General features: G+C 44.1%; 2 protein-coding genes across 12 annotated transcripts in view; one reads left to right on the top strand and one right to left on the bottom strand.

The window, feature by feature from the left end:
- The window catches only part of LOC100119453 (zwei Ig domain protein zig-8), a 236,268-nt gene that overhangs the window by 106,818 nt on the left and 110,160 nt on the right, over positions 1 to 19,290 (top strand). The window lies entirely within an intron of this gene.
- LOC103316393 (E3 ubiquitin-protein ligase MARCH3-like) overlaps positions 1 to 19,290 on the bottom strand; it is a 38,301-nt gene that overhangs the window by 3,880 nt on the left and 15,131 nt on the right. For 3 of the 11 annotated variants that reach the window (XM_032596642.1, XM_008209863.3, XM_008209865.3), the window contains 2 exons: positions 13,486 to 13,671; positions 11,931 to 12,178 (listed from right to left, as the gene is read on the bottom strand). In XM_032596642.1, coding sequence (XP_032452533.1) covers positions 13,565 to 13,671 — 107 coding nt within the window. In that variant the 3' untranslated portion in view covers positions 11,931 to 12,178; positions 13,486 to 13,564. Of the gene's footprint in view, positions 1 to 11,930; positions 12,179 to 13,218; positions 13,393 to 13,485; positions 13,691 to 19,290 lie in introns of those variants that run through there. The other 8 variants (XM_031923831.2, XM_032596639.1, XM_008209864.2 and 5 more) reach the window with 7 other exon arrangements.

Raw genomic sequence — 19,290 nt, 5'->3', positions numbered from 1 at the left:
CTCCTCCAATACCGTGACGGAAATCATCAGAGAGGAAGCGGCTGGTGTTTCAACCCCTTCGTCGCAGTACTTTTGGGACGTCAAGTTTGAGGCCCACCTTCGAACAGAGATTCACCTGGAATCATCAAAGAAGAGAGTAAGTCTTTGAAATTCCCTATTCACCTATCTTTACCTTATCCCTAAATACGACTGATTTGAGAGCAAAATGGCGCAGCAAATCACAGTGGAACAATTTAAATTGAGGTTAGCCATATGGCGTGACGCGATACCAATTTATGAAGGAGGAACAAAGCTCCTTTCTCACTTTCTCCAAACATGCGATAAATTTGTTGAAAATTTAGTCACTGCAGAGGAAGCATTAAATACAGCGCTATTTGCGTTAATTAAATCAAGAATTCGCGGAGAAGCTTTAAATTTAATAGTCGCGAATGATCCAGCAACATGGAATGATTGTAAAAATCTCTTAATAAATAGATATAGCGATCCCAGCTCGGAGGACCTGCTATACAATAAACTTAGCTCTTGTTTTCAACTATCGAATCAAAATTATGAAAAGTATGCTGATGAAATTAAACAACGTTTAAATAAGCTAAAAGAACATATAAACTTAAACAATCAAGACCGTAACTTGATAAGTATGAAAATTGGGTTTTACGAAAATGTTGCGAAAAATACGTTTATAAACGGAATAAAAGAGCCGTATCACACACATCTTACACATTTCGAGTTGGCGGATATAGAGGCTTGTCTGATAAAATGCAGAAAGCTTGACAATCACGAGCAACAAGCTGCATGTTTAAATTTCGCGAGACAACGCGAAAGTAAACCAAAAACCAATAATGTAAACAATAATTCAAAGGGTACAAGCCCGTTTATGAATCAGAGAAATAATAGTCCGTTCAATAACTCTGGAGCAAATAAAAGTCCGTTTTCATTTGCACCTAGACCCGCAACTGCACAAAATAATTTTGTACCGACATTTGCAAATAATTTCGGACGACCTATTCAGCAAAATCGACCGACACCGATGTCGATTAATACCAGAAACACCAATCGGCCAAATAATAATCAGAGCAACCGGTCAAATAATTTTGTCCCTCAGAATAAATTCTTTAGGAGTACCGGACCACCGAATTTCATTTCCGAAGAGTTGCATTATCAAGAGGAGCAGCAAACGGAGGAAGATGCTTACAATGAGGAGCAAGAAGATATTAACGTGAATGACGACAATTATGAAAATCAAGAGAATTCAGAAAATGAAAAATTTTCAACGGGATTCCGATCCAACCGAAGAAACATAGTAAATTTAAATAACATAGGCAGTTCGCCCGAACTACCACACATAATAACTACAAATCCATCGCTTAAAGTACTAATAGATTCGGGAGCATCATCATCGATTATTAACCCTAAAGTAGCCTACGATTTATTTTCAAATTACGTTTTTCCATATAAATTCGAAATTAAATCTTTGCATAAAATAACGCAAGGGACACATGCACTCACCTTTCCGATTTTGCAAGAGTTAGGTGACAATACACCAATTACATTTTTAATTGCTCCTTGGCATTCTACATATGATTGTCTAATAGGTCACAAGGACCTACAAAATTTAAAAGCAAATATTAACTATAGAACTCAAATATTTAGCACACCGAGATTTGAAATTAATTATTTAAACAATATGCCGGATAAATGTAAAATGGTTATACTGAGCAATCATCAAGAGACAAAAGTGCAAATCCGAACGGAACACATGAATGAAGAGGAAAAGGAGAAAATTATAGCTTTGTGTCAGAAATTTAGAGACTGTTTCTATAATGAGTGTGAAAAATTAACAGCCACAAATGCAGTCACACATAAAATAAGGACAAAGGACGAAAATCCGATTTATGTAAAAAGTTATAAATATCCATATCACCTGAAGGAGGTTATTCAAGATCAAGTGGGAAAATTATTAAATGACGAAATTATTCAATCAAGTAATTCACCTTATTCATCACCTGTCTGGATAGTACCCAAAAAGCAAGATGCAAGTGGAAAGAAGAAATGGAGAATGGTTATTGATTATCGTAAGTTGAATGATAAAACCATTGAGGATAAATACCCATTGCCGAGAATGGACGATATTTTAGAGAATTTAGGAAAATGCGCATATTTTACAACATTAGATCTAGCACAAGGATTCCATCAGATACCAGTTGATCGAGATTCAGTAGAGAAGACAGCATTCACAGTAGAAAATGGACACTACGAATACCGTCGTATGCCCTTTGGTTTAAAAAATGCACCAGCTACATTCCAGCGATTAATGGACAAAATTCTCAGAAAATATTTACACAAATTTTGCTTTGTATACATGGATGATATAGTCATATTTTCAAAATCTCTCCAAGAACATCTACAACATCTAAAATTAGTATTTGAAGAACTTCGGGAATACGGTTTGAAAGTGCAATTAGATAAGAGTGAGTTTTTAAGGAAAGAAGTACCTTTTTTGGGACATATAATTACACCAGGAGGAATTAAACCAAACCCAGATAAAATCAAGGCCATCGTAAAATATCCCATCCCAAGGACACAAAAAGAAATTAAAGCGTTTCTAGGATTAACAGGGTTTTATAGAAAATTCATAAAAAACTACGCTAGAATATCAAAACCACTAACGAAAGCGCTTAAAAAGGAAGAAAAAATAAACATAGAGGATAGACAATATATAGAAGCATTCAATAGACTTAAAGAATTAATCGTCAATGCACCAATACTAGCTTATCCAGATTTCACAAAAATGTTTACTGTCACAACTGATGCGTCAAATGTCGCTATTGGTAGCGTTCTATCGCAAGATAAACACCTCATATCATGTTTTTCACGAACCCTGAATTCAGCTGAGCAAAACTATTCGACCATCGAAAAAGAACTACTAGCTATAGTCGAGGCGTGTCGACATTTTAGACCATACATATACGGGAGGAAATTTACAATCGAAACAGATCATAAACCACTAACCTGGCTCTGGTCTTTAAAAACACCAAATTCACGTTTGATTAGATGGAAAATAAAATTAGAGGAATATGATTATGAGATTAAATACAGGAAAGGAAGTGAAAATTATGTAGCTGACGCCTTAAGCAGAATAGAAATAAATAATCAGGAAGAGAATGATGACTCACTTTCAATGATTCCTCAAGTCTCGGATATAACATCGCGCCGAATCGAGGAAGTGGACGAGAGCCCCGGCGATGATCTAGAAACAGCTCACACTGCTGTAGAAGATCCAGTGTTTTCATTGCCTATAACAGACAAAAATATTCATGCATTTAATTATAGCATTATAATAAAATCGGGAAGGGACTACAATGTGAAAGTAAATAAAGATAAGCTCAAGATTCAGTATATGGTAAAGATAAACAAGGATGAAGCTGAAACACAATTATTAAAATTTCTAAATGAAAACGTAAAACCAGACAAACAATACGGGATTTACTTTACGAATGATGATTTGGAAATGATCGCTTACAGAGTACTGCTAAAACATTTCAATGAAAAACTAAAGTTGATTAAAACTAACACTTATACACCCGTAATAGACAAAAATAATTTTTTGAAGAAACTTGAGGAATATCATAATAGAACCCATAATGGAATTCAAGAGACAATAGCCCATTTTAAGAAAGAGTTATATACACTAAATATGGATAGGCTCGTACAGAACTATATTAACCAATGCGAACTATGCTTAGAACACAAATATGAGAGAAAGCCTTACGAAACAGGAAGGTATGGACCCATTATCGCTAATAGGCCCTTACAGCACATACATATGGACGTTTTTCATGTTGGAAAAGAAAAGTTTCTGACAATTATTGATATATTTTCGAAATACGCTCAGGCTTATCATCTATTGGATGGGAATGCTATAACAGTATTAAACAAACTGAGGCATTTCGCATCACATCACAATTTCCCAGATAAAATTACTACGGATAATGGGAGTGAATTTAACTCTGCTGTATTTAAAGAATTTTGTCGGATACACAAAATCGAATATCATCAAACTACAATCAATAGACACACGTCAAATGGACCAATAGAGAGATTACATTCAACTTTAAGAGAAAAATTAAGTATTTTAGTCGATAAAAATCCTCGAGAAACAATAAAGAATCATATGACTACAGCAATCCTAATATATAATCAGAGCATTCATTCATCAACAAATTTTGCACCGTTTACTCTACTGTATGGACCATATGAGGAACTGCATAAGCATGTCATCGAACCTGGAGTCGACATAACCGAGGAATATAATGAAATACGGAAAAATGAAATTTTACCGTTCTATGACGAATTGTATAAAAGACAGAAAGAGAAACAAAAATTACCTAATGATTCAAATAATGAGTTGGAAAGTAGAGAGGTATACGTTAAAACCCACCAACAGCAACGAAATAAAATCGCACCCCGTTATCAAAAGTTATTAGTTAAGAAACAACAAGGTCCCTCATTGGAATGTTATATACACGGACAACCACGTCGTTACAATCTAAAGAGCACAAAGAGATTAAGAAAAACTTCTTCTTTGCAGAAAAATGATGACGATCCTGGGGATGGCGATGATTATGGCCATTTCGACGATAACCGTAAAAAGTGATGAAATTAATCCTGATGCGACACACTTTGATTATCAGCAAGGAGTTGGAAGAATTATAGAAAATTATCATTACGTACATTTCTTCATAAACACATCGTCGCTCAAACGCACCTATGGCAGAATTTTGACTGACTACACCATATTATCCTCAAGAAAAGAACTCAAGAACTCAAGTCTATTAATGGAAGCAAGATTATTATGTCAAGAAATCTATCAAGATCTGCAGGAGATAGCACCATTCGGTGGAAGAAGAAAGAGAGGATTAATAAATGGAGTAGGAAAGATGATCAAATATATATTTGGAAATCCAGATTCAGATGACTTAGAAAAGATTAATAATTATTTAGAAAATTTTGAGAAACAACAAAATGAAGATATTTCGGTTTTGAATAAATCTATAAGTTGCATGAATCAAATTAGCAGAACGATAAATAGCAATACTGAAATAATTAACAAAAACTTACGGAATCTTATGAAAACTCTTAACGATCAAAATACGCGATTTGAATTAATTGAGACAGTTGTAACTCTTATTGTGCAGGAGCAACATTTTCTAAATCTATTAGGGAAAATAAAAAGATCGTTCGTTTTCATCGATGAAAAATTTAATTTGGAAATATTAACCCATGAACAAATACTAAGTATAAAGACACATCTATTAGAACTTTATTCCCAAAAAGAGTTAATATCACATTATCATAATTTGTTAGACTTTCGATTTGCTCAGGGATCAGTCGTAACTATCCATGATTCCATAATTTATACCATAAAAATTCCTATCCTAAATTCCATTGAATTCTCCTTTTTTCAAAGACTTGCTATAATTAACCGAAATAACCAGACGGAGATCGTAACGATACCGTGGAAGCTGGATGGCTCGATAATAAAATTATTTTCAAGAAGATGTCAATTGATCTATCAGAGCGACTATGTATGCTATCAAATCCTCGCAGAAGACGCAAAAACAATAACAATTTCAATAAATGCGCCTCTAGCATTGGCGTATCCACTCCTAAACAACTTGATACTGATATCCAGTAATTATAAAACAGAAATCGAAAATAACAAGAACAAGGAAACATTTTTTGGAACAAAAATCTTTGGAGGAAACAATCTGTTGATACAGGGACATAGGGTGGACGACAATCTCGGAGAACTTAAGGTGTCGGAAGTTCAACCATTGATCATCGAGAATCATCAACGGAGATTCGAACCGCTAAAAACGCAAGCAGTACCTACGATGGAGACACCAAAATTCACAAAATTCGGAATCGAATTCCATACATCAATAGCGTCATTTATAATTGTCATGCTGATTCTAATAATTGGAATAATTTTCATTATCTATAAATATAAATGTAAAAACAGGGGTTCATGTAAAAGCAGGAGTCCAAACGGGAGCCCACAACATACCGAGATAACAAATAACGAGGACGTCATTCAACTTGGGCATGGAGGAGTTATATGAGCCGTATTAGTCGTCACTTATTCATCGCTTGTTATCGATCGCCTTCTGCATGCCGTATCGATCGCTTTGGCTTCTCGAGATCTGCAACAATAAGGTGTTTATGTTGGCACATACGGCGAAGCACGCATCGAGCACGCATGGAGAACAATGGAGGAAAGATTAAACAAACAAAGTTACAAACCTTTTAAAAAGGCTCTTGCACTGGTAACGAGTTAGTCTCTGTCGGGTTTCCAAGCTGTAAAGACGGATTAATAAATCTGAACAAATCCATATTCAATTTATTTAATTACTTACCTGCGAATCTACGTACGCTCTGCAATACGTACACTTAACTCGCGCGAACGCGCTTTATCGCGGTGAAATATTCATCGGCAAAGAGAGGGAGCTGGAGGAATGAATTCGAAGTTATCTTCTCTTTTTGAAATTCGCGCTACGACGGCGAGCCGGTTCGTCGTCGTCGTTGTTGTTGTTGTTGTTGTTGCGAACGGTAAAGCGCTGGGCCGAGAGAAATTCAGTAGCGTTATTGCATTCCGGTGTAACTTTTCATCCGCGAGGGGAACGCTAGCGTGGAATCTGATGTTGATTACACGCGGAATCTGATATCAGCGGTACTCGAAATGAACTAGTGTATACTCGTTGAGAGGCGTTCTGTGAGTTCTCTCTATAGAGGGACAAAACCTTTTTCTCCGTGAACTCCGAGAGAACTGGCCATGTACATTACATAATGGTTGCTCGCTTATTCTTGTTAAAGTCTGCGCTGGAAGTATGCAATGATTCACGAGCCGTGGAAATATGGCGAGGAACACCCCTTAAAGATTCCCTGCGGAAATTCAGCTTAGGTTTGACTAATTATATGGTCGCGAGGGAAACACTCTATCAGAGACTAATAGACAGGCCTAATTGGTGCTATGGTGTAGAGTTTATATAGTTAGAATGCACAGACTGATTATCGTCCGTTGTCCTTCACACTTTCTGCAGCCGAAAAAATACACATAAATCGCGCGCTTGCTGTTCCCACATTTGTCCAGACCGAAGTCTGTGACGTAGGAAAAACTCCACGTATTGTCTCACAAGGAGAAAACCTACGCCGAGAACAGCAATTACAAAATATATTATAACTATACGCGAACACTATCAACCAAATATTACCCGCGACATCTAAAATGCTTCCTTCGTAAGTTAGCTGTCCCCGAAATACAAGCGAGCCGCTACTACAAGGCAGGCTACCCTTCCAGACGACGCATCTCCCTAGGGCAAACTGGCCACAGCGAAACGCTCCCAAGTTTTCGTCTGTTCCGGGCCTCACCAATTAATCAGCCGTAACCGGCTGGGGGTGAGGGAAGCGGCCCCGATCGATCCCATTTGATCGTCGTGCACGCAGCCTACGCTGCCGGTTTGCATAACCGTAGCGCTGAGATGCTCGCCTATAGAAGTTTGTATTTCAGCAAGCTTACGTCGGTAACAAAGAGTATAAACTAATTTGTGTCTGGACGTAAATGGGAGAGCTTTGTACGAATGTGGAGCGCGATAGAGAAACAAGTTTTAAATCAATAATTACACTCGATTTACGTCGTATGACAAGGACGACATCCCTCTTTGCGCGTAATGGCAAAGCGTATTACGGTCATAAAAGTGGAGGAATAAAGAAACGAGCGCAGAGGATCGACGAAATTACAAGCTCCCACGCGTGATCCTATCCGTAAAAGCTGCTCACTTATTGAACAAACGAGGTATCAAACATTCAAACGGTCTATCCCTCAAGACCTCGGTGTCCGACGATTTGGGCATATCTCACTCGTGAATAAATGAATCACGAGTCGCCTCCGCGTATGTAACAAAAGTGGTCGAAGCAAAAGTAAGCGGCGCGCGCGCGCAGTATAATACCGTTCGGCATCGGGATCCGGCTCAGGTTGCACACGCACAGCCTCGGTTCATTAAACATTAATCCGGCCAGGCCGTGTGGACGACGCTGCGCGGAGAGATGCCTCCGTCGAGGGGATAATCGGGCAAGGCGGACAATAAGTCTCCGCTCACACAAACACACACACACGTACGTACAGAGGTCGGACGCTTCCGACAGGTCCGAGCGGAAAATGGCATAAATTCCGCGCAGCGACGTATCGATTCCATCGTCGTCGGGGACTTATCGAGCTCACCCCTTCGATTTTCTCTCCGGTGCACCTTTGCGCTGCTGCAGATTCATCCCAAATCCGCGCGGAGATCCGTCCGGGCTAAGGATCGACGCAGGTGGGCAGCTCGCCAAGCCAATCAGTTTTGCCGCCGGCGAACAATGGCTCTCGATTTATAGTATCGAAGATGTAGCCGCGTGTGTCCGCCGGAGGACCGCTGCGCTGTGTACGTGTGTCGTCTTTTTCTTCTCGGAGGCCGGACGTTAGGAGAGCGAGTGCGCCAGTTTCGAGTTGCGATTTCGGGATGTGTTTTCCGGGAGCCTCGATGGCCGGGGATTAATTTTCGAGCGAGTGCGCTCTCGCTTTGTCGGTGCTGCTGCGCTGATTTGTCGAACGATGTTGCGAGGATGCAGCGGAGTGAAAAGTGGCTCGATCGAAAGGGGAATATTGGACTTGATATTTCACGTACTGTTTTCGTTGTTCTTATAGGAAAGGGACTATGGAAAATGGAAAACTATACATAGCGCGGCTTAAATTCCGCATTATAATTCTCAAAGCGGTTAACAACGCGTCGTTGACGAAGGCACTTAGGCTCAAACTCTCTGCCCCGCACGAATCAACTTATAAAGCCTCTTAAAACATTATAACTTTCTTATTCCATGGATGTCTAGTTTGCGGGGGAACAAGCTCAAAAGTTCTCTGCCACTCCGTTCTTCTCTCTCACTCAAAAGTTCACAGCGCGCTCGGAAAGAATTAAAAGACTGCGAGTTAGGAGGTTAGTTCGACTTATGTGAAGTTCCGCGCACGGAAATGGCATTACGCATATCGCGATGAAAATAAACGCCGCTGCATAGCTCTCAAAGTAATCCCGAAGCTCTTTCGATGCTCTCAAGTGCATCTCGCTACATATTAACTCATTAGGCGCAATACGCCCCGCTATACAGAGGAACAGAGAGAAGGAGAAACTGCGCGGCTGAGCAGAAGTTGAATATAACTTTTTTAAACAGATTTAACTTAATTCGCTCTCTCTCTCTCTCAGGATAGAGAGCACCGAGACAGTCGGTTCTGCTCTGCATTATTCACCGGAGTTACGTGGCTTTTTAGCCCTCGCGCTGAATAACTTTTTGCGCGCCGCCCCCAAAGTTTTCGCGCGCGTATAAAGTTCGCCGCGCAAAATCAATCTCTCGGTGCTAGTATATAGTAGAAAAAAAGAGAAATACACGCGTTCGGAAAAAAACTGCAATGGACGACTCTATCCGGCCGCCGCGTTATTCTAGAGTAATTTTTCATTACGAATATTCCGCATAATTTCACGGCGCATCAAGTCGCGCTTTTCCCGCGAGTTATATAAGGCGGAACGAGCAAACGCCGCGATTTTGGAAGGTACTTTATCTCGCTCTCTCTCTCTCTCTCTCTCTCTCTCCTCAAGAAAACAAGATTCACCGCGTTCGCTTTAAGAGCCATCAAAGTGCCCGGGACTCGCGACGCGGAAAATGAGCAGTCGCTCTTACGGCAAGAGCGAGTGTAGAGGGGAGCGGCTGCTGCTTCAAGGCGGATTTCACTTTGCTTCGAAATTTCGAGATTTCTCGAGAATCAGCTCCGAATGCGCTCTCTCGCTTTAGACTGCTATTTTTATTCCACTGTGATGATCTGCGTGTGTACCTACGTGGCTGAGAATGAAAGCGCACCTGAAATTCGACTCGCGAGAGGACTCATTGCGTGCGTTGCTTACGAAATATTTTACAATATATTCGACTAAGCGCACACGCATCCATTTCTAATCTTTCCACTCGCACACTGCACTCGGCATACGCAGAATACGTCAAAGAGCACAGGCAGCAGCAAAGGCTTCAGCGCCGAGCAAATATCGTTGACCCGGTTCCCGCGCAGAGCACCGCGCGCGCGTCTGGGGCAACGTACTCTCGTTCGCAGAATTTTTCTTCGACTCGCTGTAAGCCCCTCGGCCGAAATCCCGATTAATCGCGAATGTCAGCGCGCCCCTGCTAGCGCGAAGTCGCTGCTGTCGAACGCGTCATTCTGCGTTTGAGCCACTCGACGGAGCACATGTATGCACACACGCATACACACACCTACGCAGCAACAACACGCTTGTACAACACAAGCCGCAGCCGGCCGCAGGCTGTGTATTAGTCGAGAGTATGAGCCCGACATGCACAAGTGCGGCCGCACGCGCCAAGTGCAGACAATCGGTGGGTTAAGGGGGAGAGATCGTCGAATTCGAGAGCCGTTCGATTCGCCTCTCGGTTATGGCAAAGATTAGGGCGAGCGCGAAAAGGGCATCTATCGTATATCTGCAATCGATGCTACTCGCGGCGTCGAGCAATCCCCGCAGTTTCTCAAGCTGGCAAGTCAAAGGTGTACGCTCCGGCGTGTACGTATAGGCGAAGGGAAGGCTGTTATAGAGAACTTTAGTTTAATTACGTCGCTGGGCTTCCTTCCCTCCTCTCCCGCGGCTCTCTTCTCCGCTAATGGGCTTGTTTGGATTCCGTACCTGTTCCGTAGCCGGTCCTCTCCTAACTTGGCTCCCGCTATACCCCTCGTCGTCCGAAACACACGCAGTATATAGCGCGCCGGAGCATTTCCGTCCGAAGGAGAGAGAGCCGGAGCGAATGACTTTTACGCGCGACGAGAAATCCCAGGACGCACTCTTATAAGCCGTTAGCCTGCAGCACCGCAGGACACGCCTGAAAAGCTCTGCGGCATGTAGCCATACTATACCCCCCCCCCCCCCCCTTTACTCTCGGCCGCGCAGCCGAGCGGACGTGCGCACTACTGCTGCTGCTGCTGCAGCGAAGCGGAGCAAGGAATAGCCGTATACGACGCACGCTGAAACTATTCGCTCGAGGCTTCTCGGGATGCACCGCTGCGTACGAAGAGGATAGAGAGAGAGAGAGAGAGAGAGAGAGAGAGAGAGGGGCGAGTTTGGATGCGTCGAAGGAGGAGTTGACGCGTTGTGTGCGTGTGTGTGTGTAGACTGGATGTATACAAGCGGGTATCTCGATGCAGCTATGTATTATGATACGAAAAGCTCTGTAGACGCGTGACTTTCGCGGCGGAGCTTCTTTTTTTGCGCGCGAGTCAATCACGCACGGGAGAGAGAAGCGTGTCGATAACACGGCGAGTATGCGTTGTTGCAAAAGCTTCGAGTTATGTCAGGCCGACAGTGACGCGTGCTAGCTGTTGCTTTTTAAAGATGGAAGTTATTCATCGCAGCCGCCGCGTGCGGTTATTAGCAAAATCGACTGACGTAGCAAGTAGTAGCGGTCGAGCACGCGTCAGCCCGTGACACTGACGGACTGTTAATTTCGAGAAAAATCGTATCGATACAGCGCGCTTTCCTTGATAAAAGAAGAAAAAACAGTTCGCTCTCTTTCCGCGCAGGTATATAAACGTCACCTACATCTCTTGCGCTCTGCTTTCTTTGCTCTTTGAAAACGCCGCGCGCGCGCGCGGATTACGCAGATCCTCCACTGAACACCTTTTCGCAACAAAAACACTCTATCCCATGAGCAATCTCGGTTTTATAACATACCCGGGCTCCTCTCTCGCGGCGCATCACTGACTTTTCACCAGCATCAGACCCTCGAGCGAACTTTCCCTTCGGTTTTTACGCGCACGTAAGGCGACCGCAAGTTCGAGCGAAGAATCAGCACCCGTGTATGGGCGATAAGGAACTTTCTCGTCTCTTTTTTTATTTTCCAATGGAAAAGCTGGCCGTGTGTGTGTACTGGCTTTCTTCGAAGTGGGAAATCGAGATGGACCGTCGGCCGGATAATGAAGTTTGCACGAGCGTCCGGAGCGGCGTGTAAATAAGGAGTTAAGTCCCGACGAAATTCTCAAATTGACCGAAACTTATTCGGCCGGAGAGTCTGGCATCCCGGGTAATTGCGAGCTTGGCCTGGAACACTGAAAGAGTGAGAGCAAAAGTTACTCGCGTCTTTGAATTTTTAACGAACGCCCGTCTCGCCTTCATTTCCAGCTGTTAATTATCGTTATCACGGGACGTATGTGCAGCCGAGCCATCGCAAGCTCGACTTGCATTAGAATAACCGGAAATTTCCACTCGCCGCAGGTATAGCAATGATAAATATCAGAGTTGGCTTTCACTGGAGAACGACGTACGTTGCAGCCGAGACGAGCAGCGGGAATTTTCGAGAGCGAAAAAAGGAAGCAACAGCAGCGGCGGCGGCCGGGCCAATCAATTAGGGTCAGAATACGATTTTCCACGAAGAGGCGCATCTGAACAAGAAGTGCGGAGCCCGAGTAATTCCTGAGTAGCAATTTAATTACAAGTAGGTCCTCGATTACGAGGCGAGCTGCTATACTGCTGCTGCTGCTGCCGCAGCTCGTCGAAGAGATCGAAGTCAACGAGCTGCTGCTGCTGCACTGCGTCTTTCGCCTCGGGTTCGGCGAGCCGTGTAACTTTGGTCGAGGAGTGTATACAAGCCGCGCGTATGAAAACCCGCTGCTGCCGCACTGCAGACTACGTAATAATGATGCGGTCGACGGAAAGCTACTTATGATATTTGCCCGAAGTAATGAGAAATTTGCATTCGGTTCGGTTTGCTCGTTAAAGAGATCGAAATGTACTGCGGGTGTACTATCGAATTGGTGAATTATCGAAGTTTTTCCTTTGGAAATTCGAGCTGTATACTGCGGTGGAACGTTGCTCTGTGCAGTGTTAATTTGTGGGATTACACTACGCGTAGCCAAATTTTAACGGAGTTTGCTCGCGCGCGCGGGCTTCGTGTAACGAGGTCGATTGCTGGATGTGCCGATAACTTTAATTTTCATTTGGTCGGTGGAAAAGGGGAAAAAATTAATCGGTTGGGTGTGTATGTAGAAAGTGTTTACTGGCGTGTGGGGCGTATCGAGAAAATAAAGCTTGAAATTGGCTTTTGAGCGAATATGAAACGCGTAAACAAAGTTATCACATTTTCAGTACGCTCGGAATCGTCATTTCATTTTTATTAATAATTCAGCGAATTTCGATGAAAAAATTCCGCATGTAAAAACGTGCAGCGAAAAATTTCCTCTCTCAGATAAGCCAGTAATGGCACACTGGGCGATAACACTAACGCGGCTAATTTCTTCTTGAATCGACCAATTTTTCCTTCCACCTACGCACACACACACACACACACACACACATGAGCATTACAGCGAAGTAGCGATCCGTACGTATAAACGTTTTCCGATCGTTTCGGGTTTACCTGGGAATATCGACGCAGCGCGCGGCGAAATTTCTCCCGCAGTTAGCCCTGAGCACTGCAGTGGTAGCTCTATCGGTGCTCATCGTCGACGGCGTTCGCTCCGTCGTGCAGTCGAAGCTCCGGCTCGAGAAGGAGGCGAACGTTGACGGTACCGCGCCACCAGCGATACCACGGCGTCGCCTGATTCTTCGGACAAATTAAATTGCTATACGTATATAGTATATGTATACATTCGCTCGGATGATCGCGCCGAACGTATAACCGTATCCGATTCGCGTGTGTGCCGAAGCTAAGTGATATCGAGTTTTCCAGCGAGCAGCGGTGGTGATTTTTCAATGAGTTTTAGCAAAGTGAGCTTTTGATTTTTATGGCTCCGCAGTGCTGCTGCTGGAAGAGCTGAAAAGAGAGGGAGCGAGAGAGAGAGAGAGAGAGAGACCCTTGGGAAGTTGCACGGGTTGCTCTCTTTCACATTCTCTCGCTCTCTGCTCTTTTTGCGCTCGAAACTTCGAGTGGGAATATTTATTGAATGTTTCTTTGAGCGCGTCGCAATGAATGGGTCGCGTGTGCGGTGCGGTGTGCAGCGCCTTCGAGAATCAATTCATTTCTGGGCCGATGGATTTTTATATATACGAGGGACGTACATCCGAAAGAGATATATCGACGTCAACGTGAATAGCGGAGGTGCTTGTATAGTGCGCGCGAGCTGCTAGAAATACGCCGCTACTCGCATTTAAAATTATCCTCTATTGATTAGTCTGATTATACGCTAAAATATTTATTCCGATTCCATGGCCGTTTTGAAACTCGATAACGAGTGCGAATGATAAAATCGACGAAACGAGTGTATAGTGTGTCATGAATATTCAATCAAAAGCTCGAACACTGGCGGGAGAATTAAATCGAGGCAAACCGTCGACTCGGAATTCTTCCGCGCCGAGATGGAGAGAGAGAGAGAGAGAGAGAGGAGAGAAGGAAGGGAGAGAGACTATGCAAATTAATAAATTTCATTCGGCAATTAAAAATTAACTTTATGCTAATTACCAAATGAATGGCAAACTTCTCGAAGGTCCTCGGGGAGAGAGAAAGAGACGACAACGCAGCCTGGTGCGAATTGAACAAAGCGGAAGGGGCAATAAAACAAACTATTCCCCCAAGAACCAACAGACAACCGGTAGCCCGGCTTCTCTCGCTTCCTCCCTCGCGCCGCGGAGCTCCGCGCATCTGGGTAAACTTCCTTGCTTTGTACCAGGAGTCCCTCCCTATATACCTTCCACACACCTACTCCGTCTCTCCCTTTCCACTTTGCGCGGGTAGTCTATTCCGTCCCGCTCGTGCTCTCTTCATTTGCCCCCTCCCCCCGCACATGTCATAATTTTAATGGGATAACGATAGAGCAAGCCTCGAGTTTCACCGCGACACGTCGCCGAGATTCCACATTTCAGGCGGAACAAATGCGAGCCGACGCTTTTTGCAGGACGAACGAGACGAAGAGGGAGAAGGAATCTCCAGTGGAGGGGAAAGGATGGATATATATATATATATATATAGGCTATAGCTATACGTCTTTCTCGCCGCGGTGACCAGCAGCCGCCCTTATATCGCGCCGCCGAGAGCTCGAGAAAGACGGAGAAAGACTGCGGCTGCTGACCGCGAGCCGAACGAGTTGCCGAGGGAAACACGTATAGAGTGGGAGAGAGAGGCAAGTGAAACTGCGCGCGAGGAGAGAGATTGCGGAGGAAAAAGTCGTGGGAACTGGTGCAAGGCTCGCTCTCGGTAAAAATGGGGAAAAACAAGGCCGCGTGCGGCCGGGAGACGAAGAAGAATGAAATCCGAGCGTCCTTACGAGTTATACGAGTTCGAGAGAGAAGGGAGAGAGTGCATATCGAGCCCGGAGGAGCTTAATAGAGTCGTGACAAGTTCCGCGCCGGAACCTCGGCGTGTTCTTCCGGACGATCGACGTCATAAAAGTTCGCTCGACCGCTCCGCGCTCCGTGCAACCGTCGGACGAGCTTTTGCCTCCGCTGCCACTGCTGCTGCTGCTTCGACTGCGCCTGATGTTGCTAGCTAGAAGTTTTTTCGTAGCTCGACTTTGACTACTGTTTTTCTAAGAATTCTTGCGGTTAATCGTCTTTGACCAATCGTAGCTCGTTTTATTTACTTCTACCCTGATACCGAAGTGGTTAAAAGTAATTTCAATACTTTTTAAGGTAGATTCAAATTAAATACAATAATCGATTCTTTGAATTGTTGCTCGCATTCGTTCATTTTTCGTAAAATTATTATTTTCCAACTTCAAACACAGAATGCGTTGCGGTCTACCTTGTTTTGACTAATACTTTCGAGAAATAATATCAGTCAAACGTAGAAGTACCCATATCCGTGGATTATAAATTATAACCCATTCTTCTTTCCACACAGTATGTATAGCGAATGATTAATCTGTCCCAGTCCTCGGAACGTGAACCCTTTGCCTTAACAGCGCACCTCTGGCTCCAGGCAAGGCTTCCCGATGACCGATCGGCAATGTCAAGCAGTCGCACGCCGAGCGAGCAATGATTCCCGTCTCAATCGAATCTTTCTTCCCAGCCCTCTTCCGTCGGCGACACACACCGCCCTTATTTTTTCCGTTTCCTCGCCTCGTAAACCTCGGCCGGTTGACTGCTGCAGGGCTCCGTGATTCTCGATCCATTTGGCTCTCGGCCGCGGGCTTCAGAATCAGCCTCGCGGTCAAAGGAGCCCAAAGAGGGTCGAAAAAGAAACAAAGTCTCCGCGCGCGCATGTACGAACGGAGAGAACGAAAGAGAGAAAGAAAGCGAGACGCGACTTTTGGTCAAGCGAGCGACCGGATGATTGCCGCCAGCACGCGATCTCCTTTTACGTCATTTAGCGCGTGTCGCGCCGCCGACCGAAAAGGATCGTCTGGTCGCTTTTACGCCGCTGTGACTGCATCGCGGCACACAGAGAGAGAGAGAGAGAGAGAGAGAGAGAGAGAGAGAGAGAGAGAGAACTTTTGCCCTCGGGGCTTGCTGGGGACGTTTCCGAGAAGCATCGGAGAGCTGCTGAGGCGATTAAGAGCCGAGCTTTCTTTGTCGGCAAACTGTTAGCTCTATAAGTATACATCGTTAACTGCGGCGAAGACTACATTTTATAAAAAAAAAAAAAAGATTTTGCTGTCCGATTTTATGCCGAGTTTTAATTTTACTTTACTTTGAAGCGTATGTTACAATTCGAAAGCAGCTTCGCAAAGCTGGCGTGGATTGCTCAAAATCGACCCATTCGAATGATCAATATCGATTGACGCGAGCCGATTTATAATAACGATAATATATGTTTGCAGAATTTATTCAAGCAAGCTGTCATGAAAGCTCTCTCTCTCTCTCTCTCTCTTTCTCTCATCCCGCAGCGTATGAAGTTGCAGAACGTAATCAAGCTGAATAGCGCGTACTTTTCATGAAAAATCGATTTCATGCGTTATAAAGCTAACAGCCAATTAAATCGCCTTTTAAATGACGACCGTACGCGCGCAGCGGGCTGGCTTTATTGATAAACCGAAAAGGGTCTTTTTAACCGCGATAAGCTTTATAAAATTTCAATCGCGAGAGCAGAGGCGATAGCAAAAATTATTGCTTTGACGTGTATTATTCGGAAGAGATATGTCCTCTCCAGCACACGTATAAATTATGCGAGTCAATTAAATTAAACCACTTTGCTGGTTAACGAGGACGAAAAAATGTCAATAAATGCCCTCTCCTTGGGCACTACCTTTGGGATTTTTACTTCGTACGATAAATTGTATTGCTCTAATTTTTTAATCCTAACACTTAACATAATAATATATAAAGGGACCGCACGTGAGCGCAAACAAAACGAGGTAGCGCTGCGACAATACAAAATGCAAACGACTCACCATAATCATTTGGCGCGTACGTAATATAATCAGCCTAGAAAAATAGCGTCGACGCCCGAGCTTCCGCCGTGCCGCAGTGTTTGTACAATATCAACAAAGGCATCCCATTAAATTCATTAAACGCGCGCCGGGTGAGAAAACGCATTCGCGCCAGAGGTCCTCTCTCGCGCGTCTATTTTTTATACGAGGCTACTCCCCCGGTCCCTCGAATCTGCATAAATCTGACAAATCCGGCGATTCGTGCGGCAGCAGTAACGCCGGGGCCAAAATAATAACGGCCAGATAAACGCCGCGATACGCAAACGGCTATAAAAGAAATACCCCCGTTGTATTCTCCGAAAACCATATTCGTAATTGTCCCGCAGGAGTGAGAGCGAGGGAGAATCGCCCTCGACGGCAAATGATTACCGGGGGGTAAAGTGAAAATGAGGGCAGCGGCTGCCGTCGTCGCGTAAAGCTCAACTAATAAAAACGAACAAAGCGTATAAATGGCGTAAATAGCGGGGAGGGTGTGTAAAACTCTTTATTGTCTATTTAGAGTAAGCGACCTTATTTCACTTTGAGGGAACGGAAAGATGTATTATTTATTTGTTTGATATAATGCAATTTTACGATCACCGAATCTAGGAAAAAGTGATTTAAACGGAGAGTCACTTGAAATGCTGTAATCCACATTCCTTCGTTCACATACGAGCATCGCAGTCGACATTTAACTGTCGTAATTTATTTGTCGCACACAAAGAGAACGTTGCGGGAACCCAACACCGGATCTAGGGAAAAGAGTATGGCAACTGTAGGTACGCAGTAGTTTTGCTACCCAAAGGCTAATTCAAATGAAACAGTGTTTGGCGAATCGCGTTAATTGAATTGTATCGTCAAATTTTAATTAAATCGGCTAATGCTTTCTGTATAATTGCATTAGCGCACACGAAGGGAAAGTAGCAAAAAGCGATTACTGGATTTAGAGTAGTGCTTGACGAAATCAAGAATCATCCCAAAAAAATAAAAAAGTTACGCGCGACGAAATGACCCTCGAAAGAATAAATCAAAACATAAGCTCGCCCGCCAAAGTAGACTCGCTGCTTGCATAATTGGGTTATCAGCCGAATCCCGCGGCCCTCGTATAGCGCAGAACGAGCAAACGAGCGGGAATTGAACAACCTGCGAATAAAAAGGGCTTGCAGTAGTGAGAGAGCGAGAGGCTTGTGAAAGCTGCATATTACCGCGCGGTACATACACGCGAGTGCATTGTTCGCGCAACTCTTGGTTTTTATAGTCGACCCCGTTGTCCCGCAGCGATTCAGAGGAATAAAGAGGCCGTTTTTAAGAGCTTCCCCAATCGCGAAAGACGCACGTGTGTGCGCCCTCGGAATTCCGTTACACGCGGCGGCGAAAAAAAGGTACAATCACGTGCGGGGACTTGAAAAGACTCGCGATGCTCCATTTAAATTCAGCACGTAAAAATCTTGAATGGCACCACGAGATTAACTACTCGCGTCGCTCTTCTTCTTCGTCTTCGTCGTCTTCTTCCTCCTCCCTTCTTCACCCGAGCTTACGGCTATACGTGTATACGCGCGCGCGCGCGCGCGTGTGTGTGTGTAGCGGGAGGCTTTGCGCTGCAGCGGAATTATTCTAGGCGCTAGAGGGCTGCCGAACTTCACGCCTGGAATTTCGAATGAGAGCACTGCGCTCGCGTATTATGGAAGCGGCTGAGAGATGGGATACACGGGACACGCGCGAGTGCTGCGAAGGATTAATTAACGATAGCAAACGTTTCAATATCTCCGAGACCGCTAATTAATTGGACTTTTTTGTCGAGGTCTGTATGGTTCATAAAGGGCTCGGCTTGTAAGAGGGGAATAATCATGGAATGACAGCTGTGTTCGGTCAGCTTACGC

This window comes from Nasonia vitripennis, chromosome 2, assembly GCF_009193385.2.
Source record: "Nasonia vitripennis strain AsymCx chromosome 2, Nvit_psr_1.1, whole genome shotgun sequence".
NCBI classification, from domain to species: Eukaryota; Metazoa; Arthropoda; class Insecta; order Hymenoptera; family Pteromalidae; genus Nasonia; species Nasonia vitripennis.
This window is presented reverse-complemented; position numbering and strand designations above follow the sequence as displayed.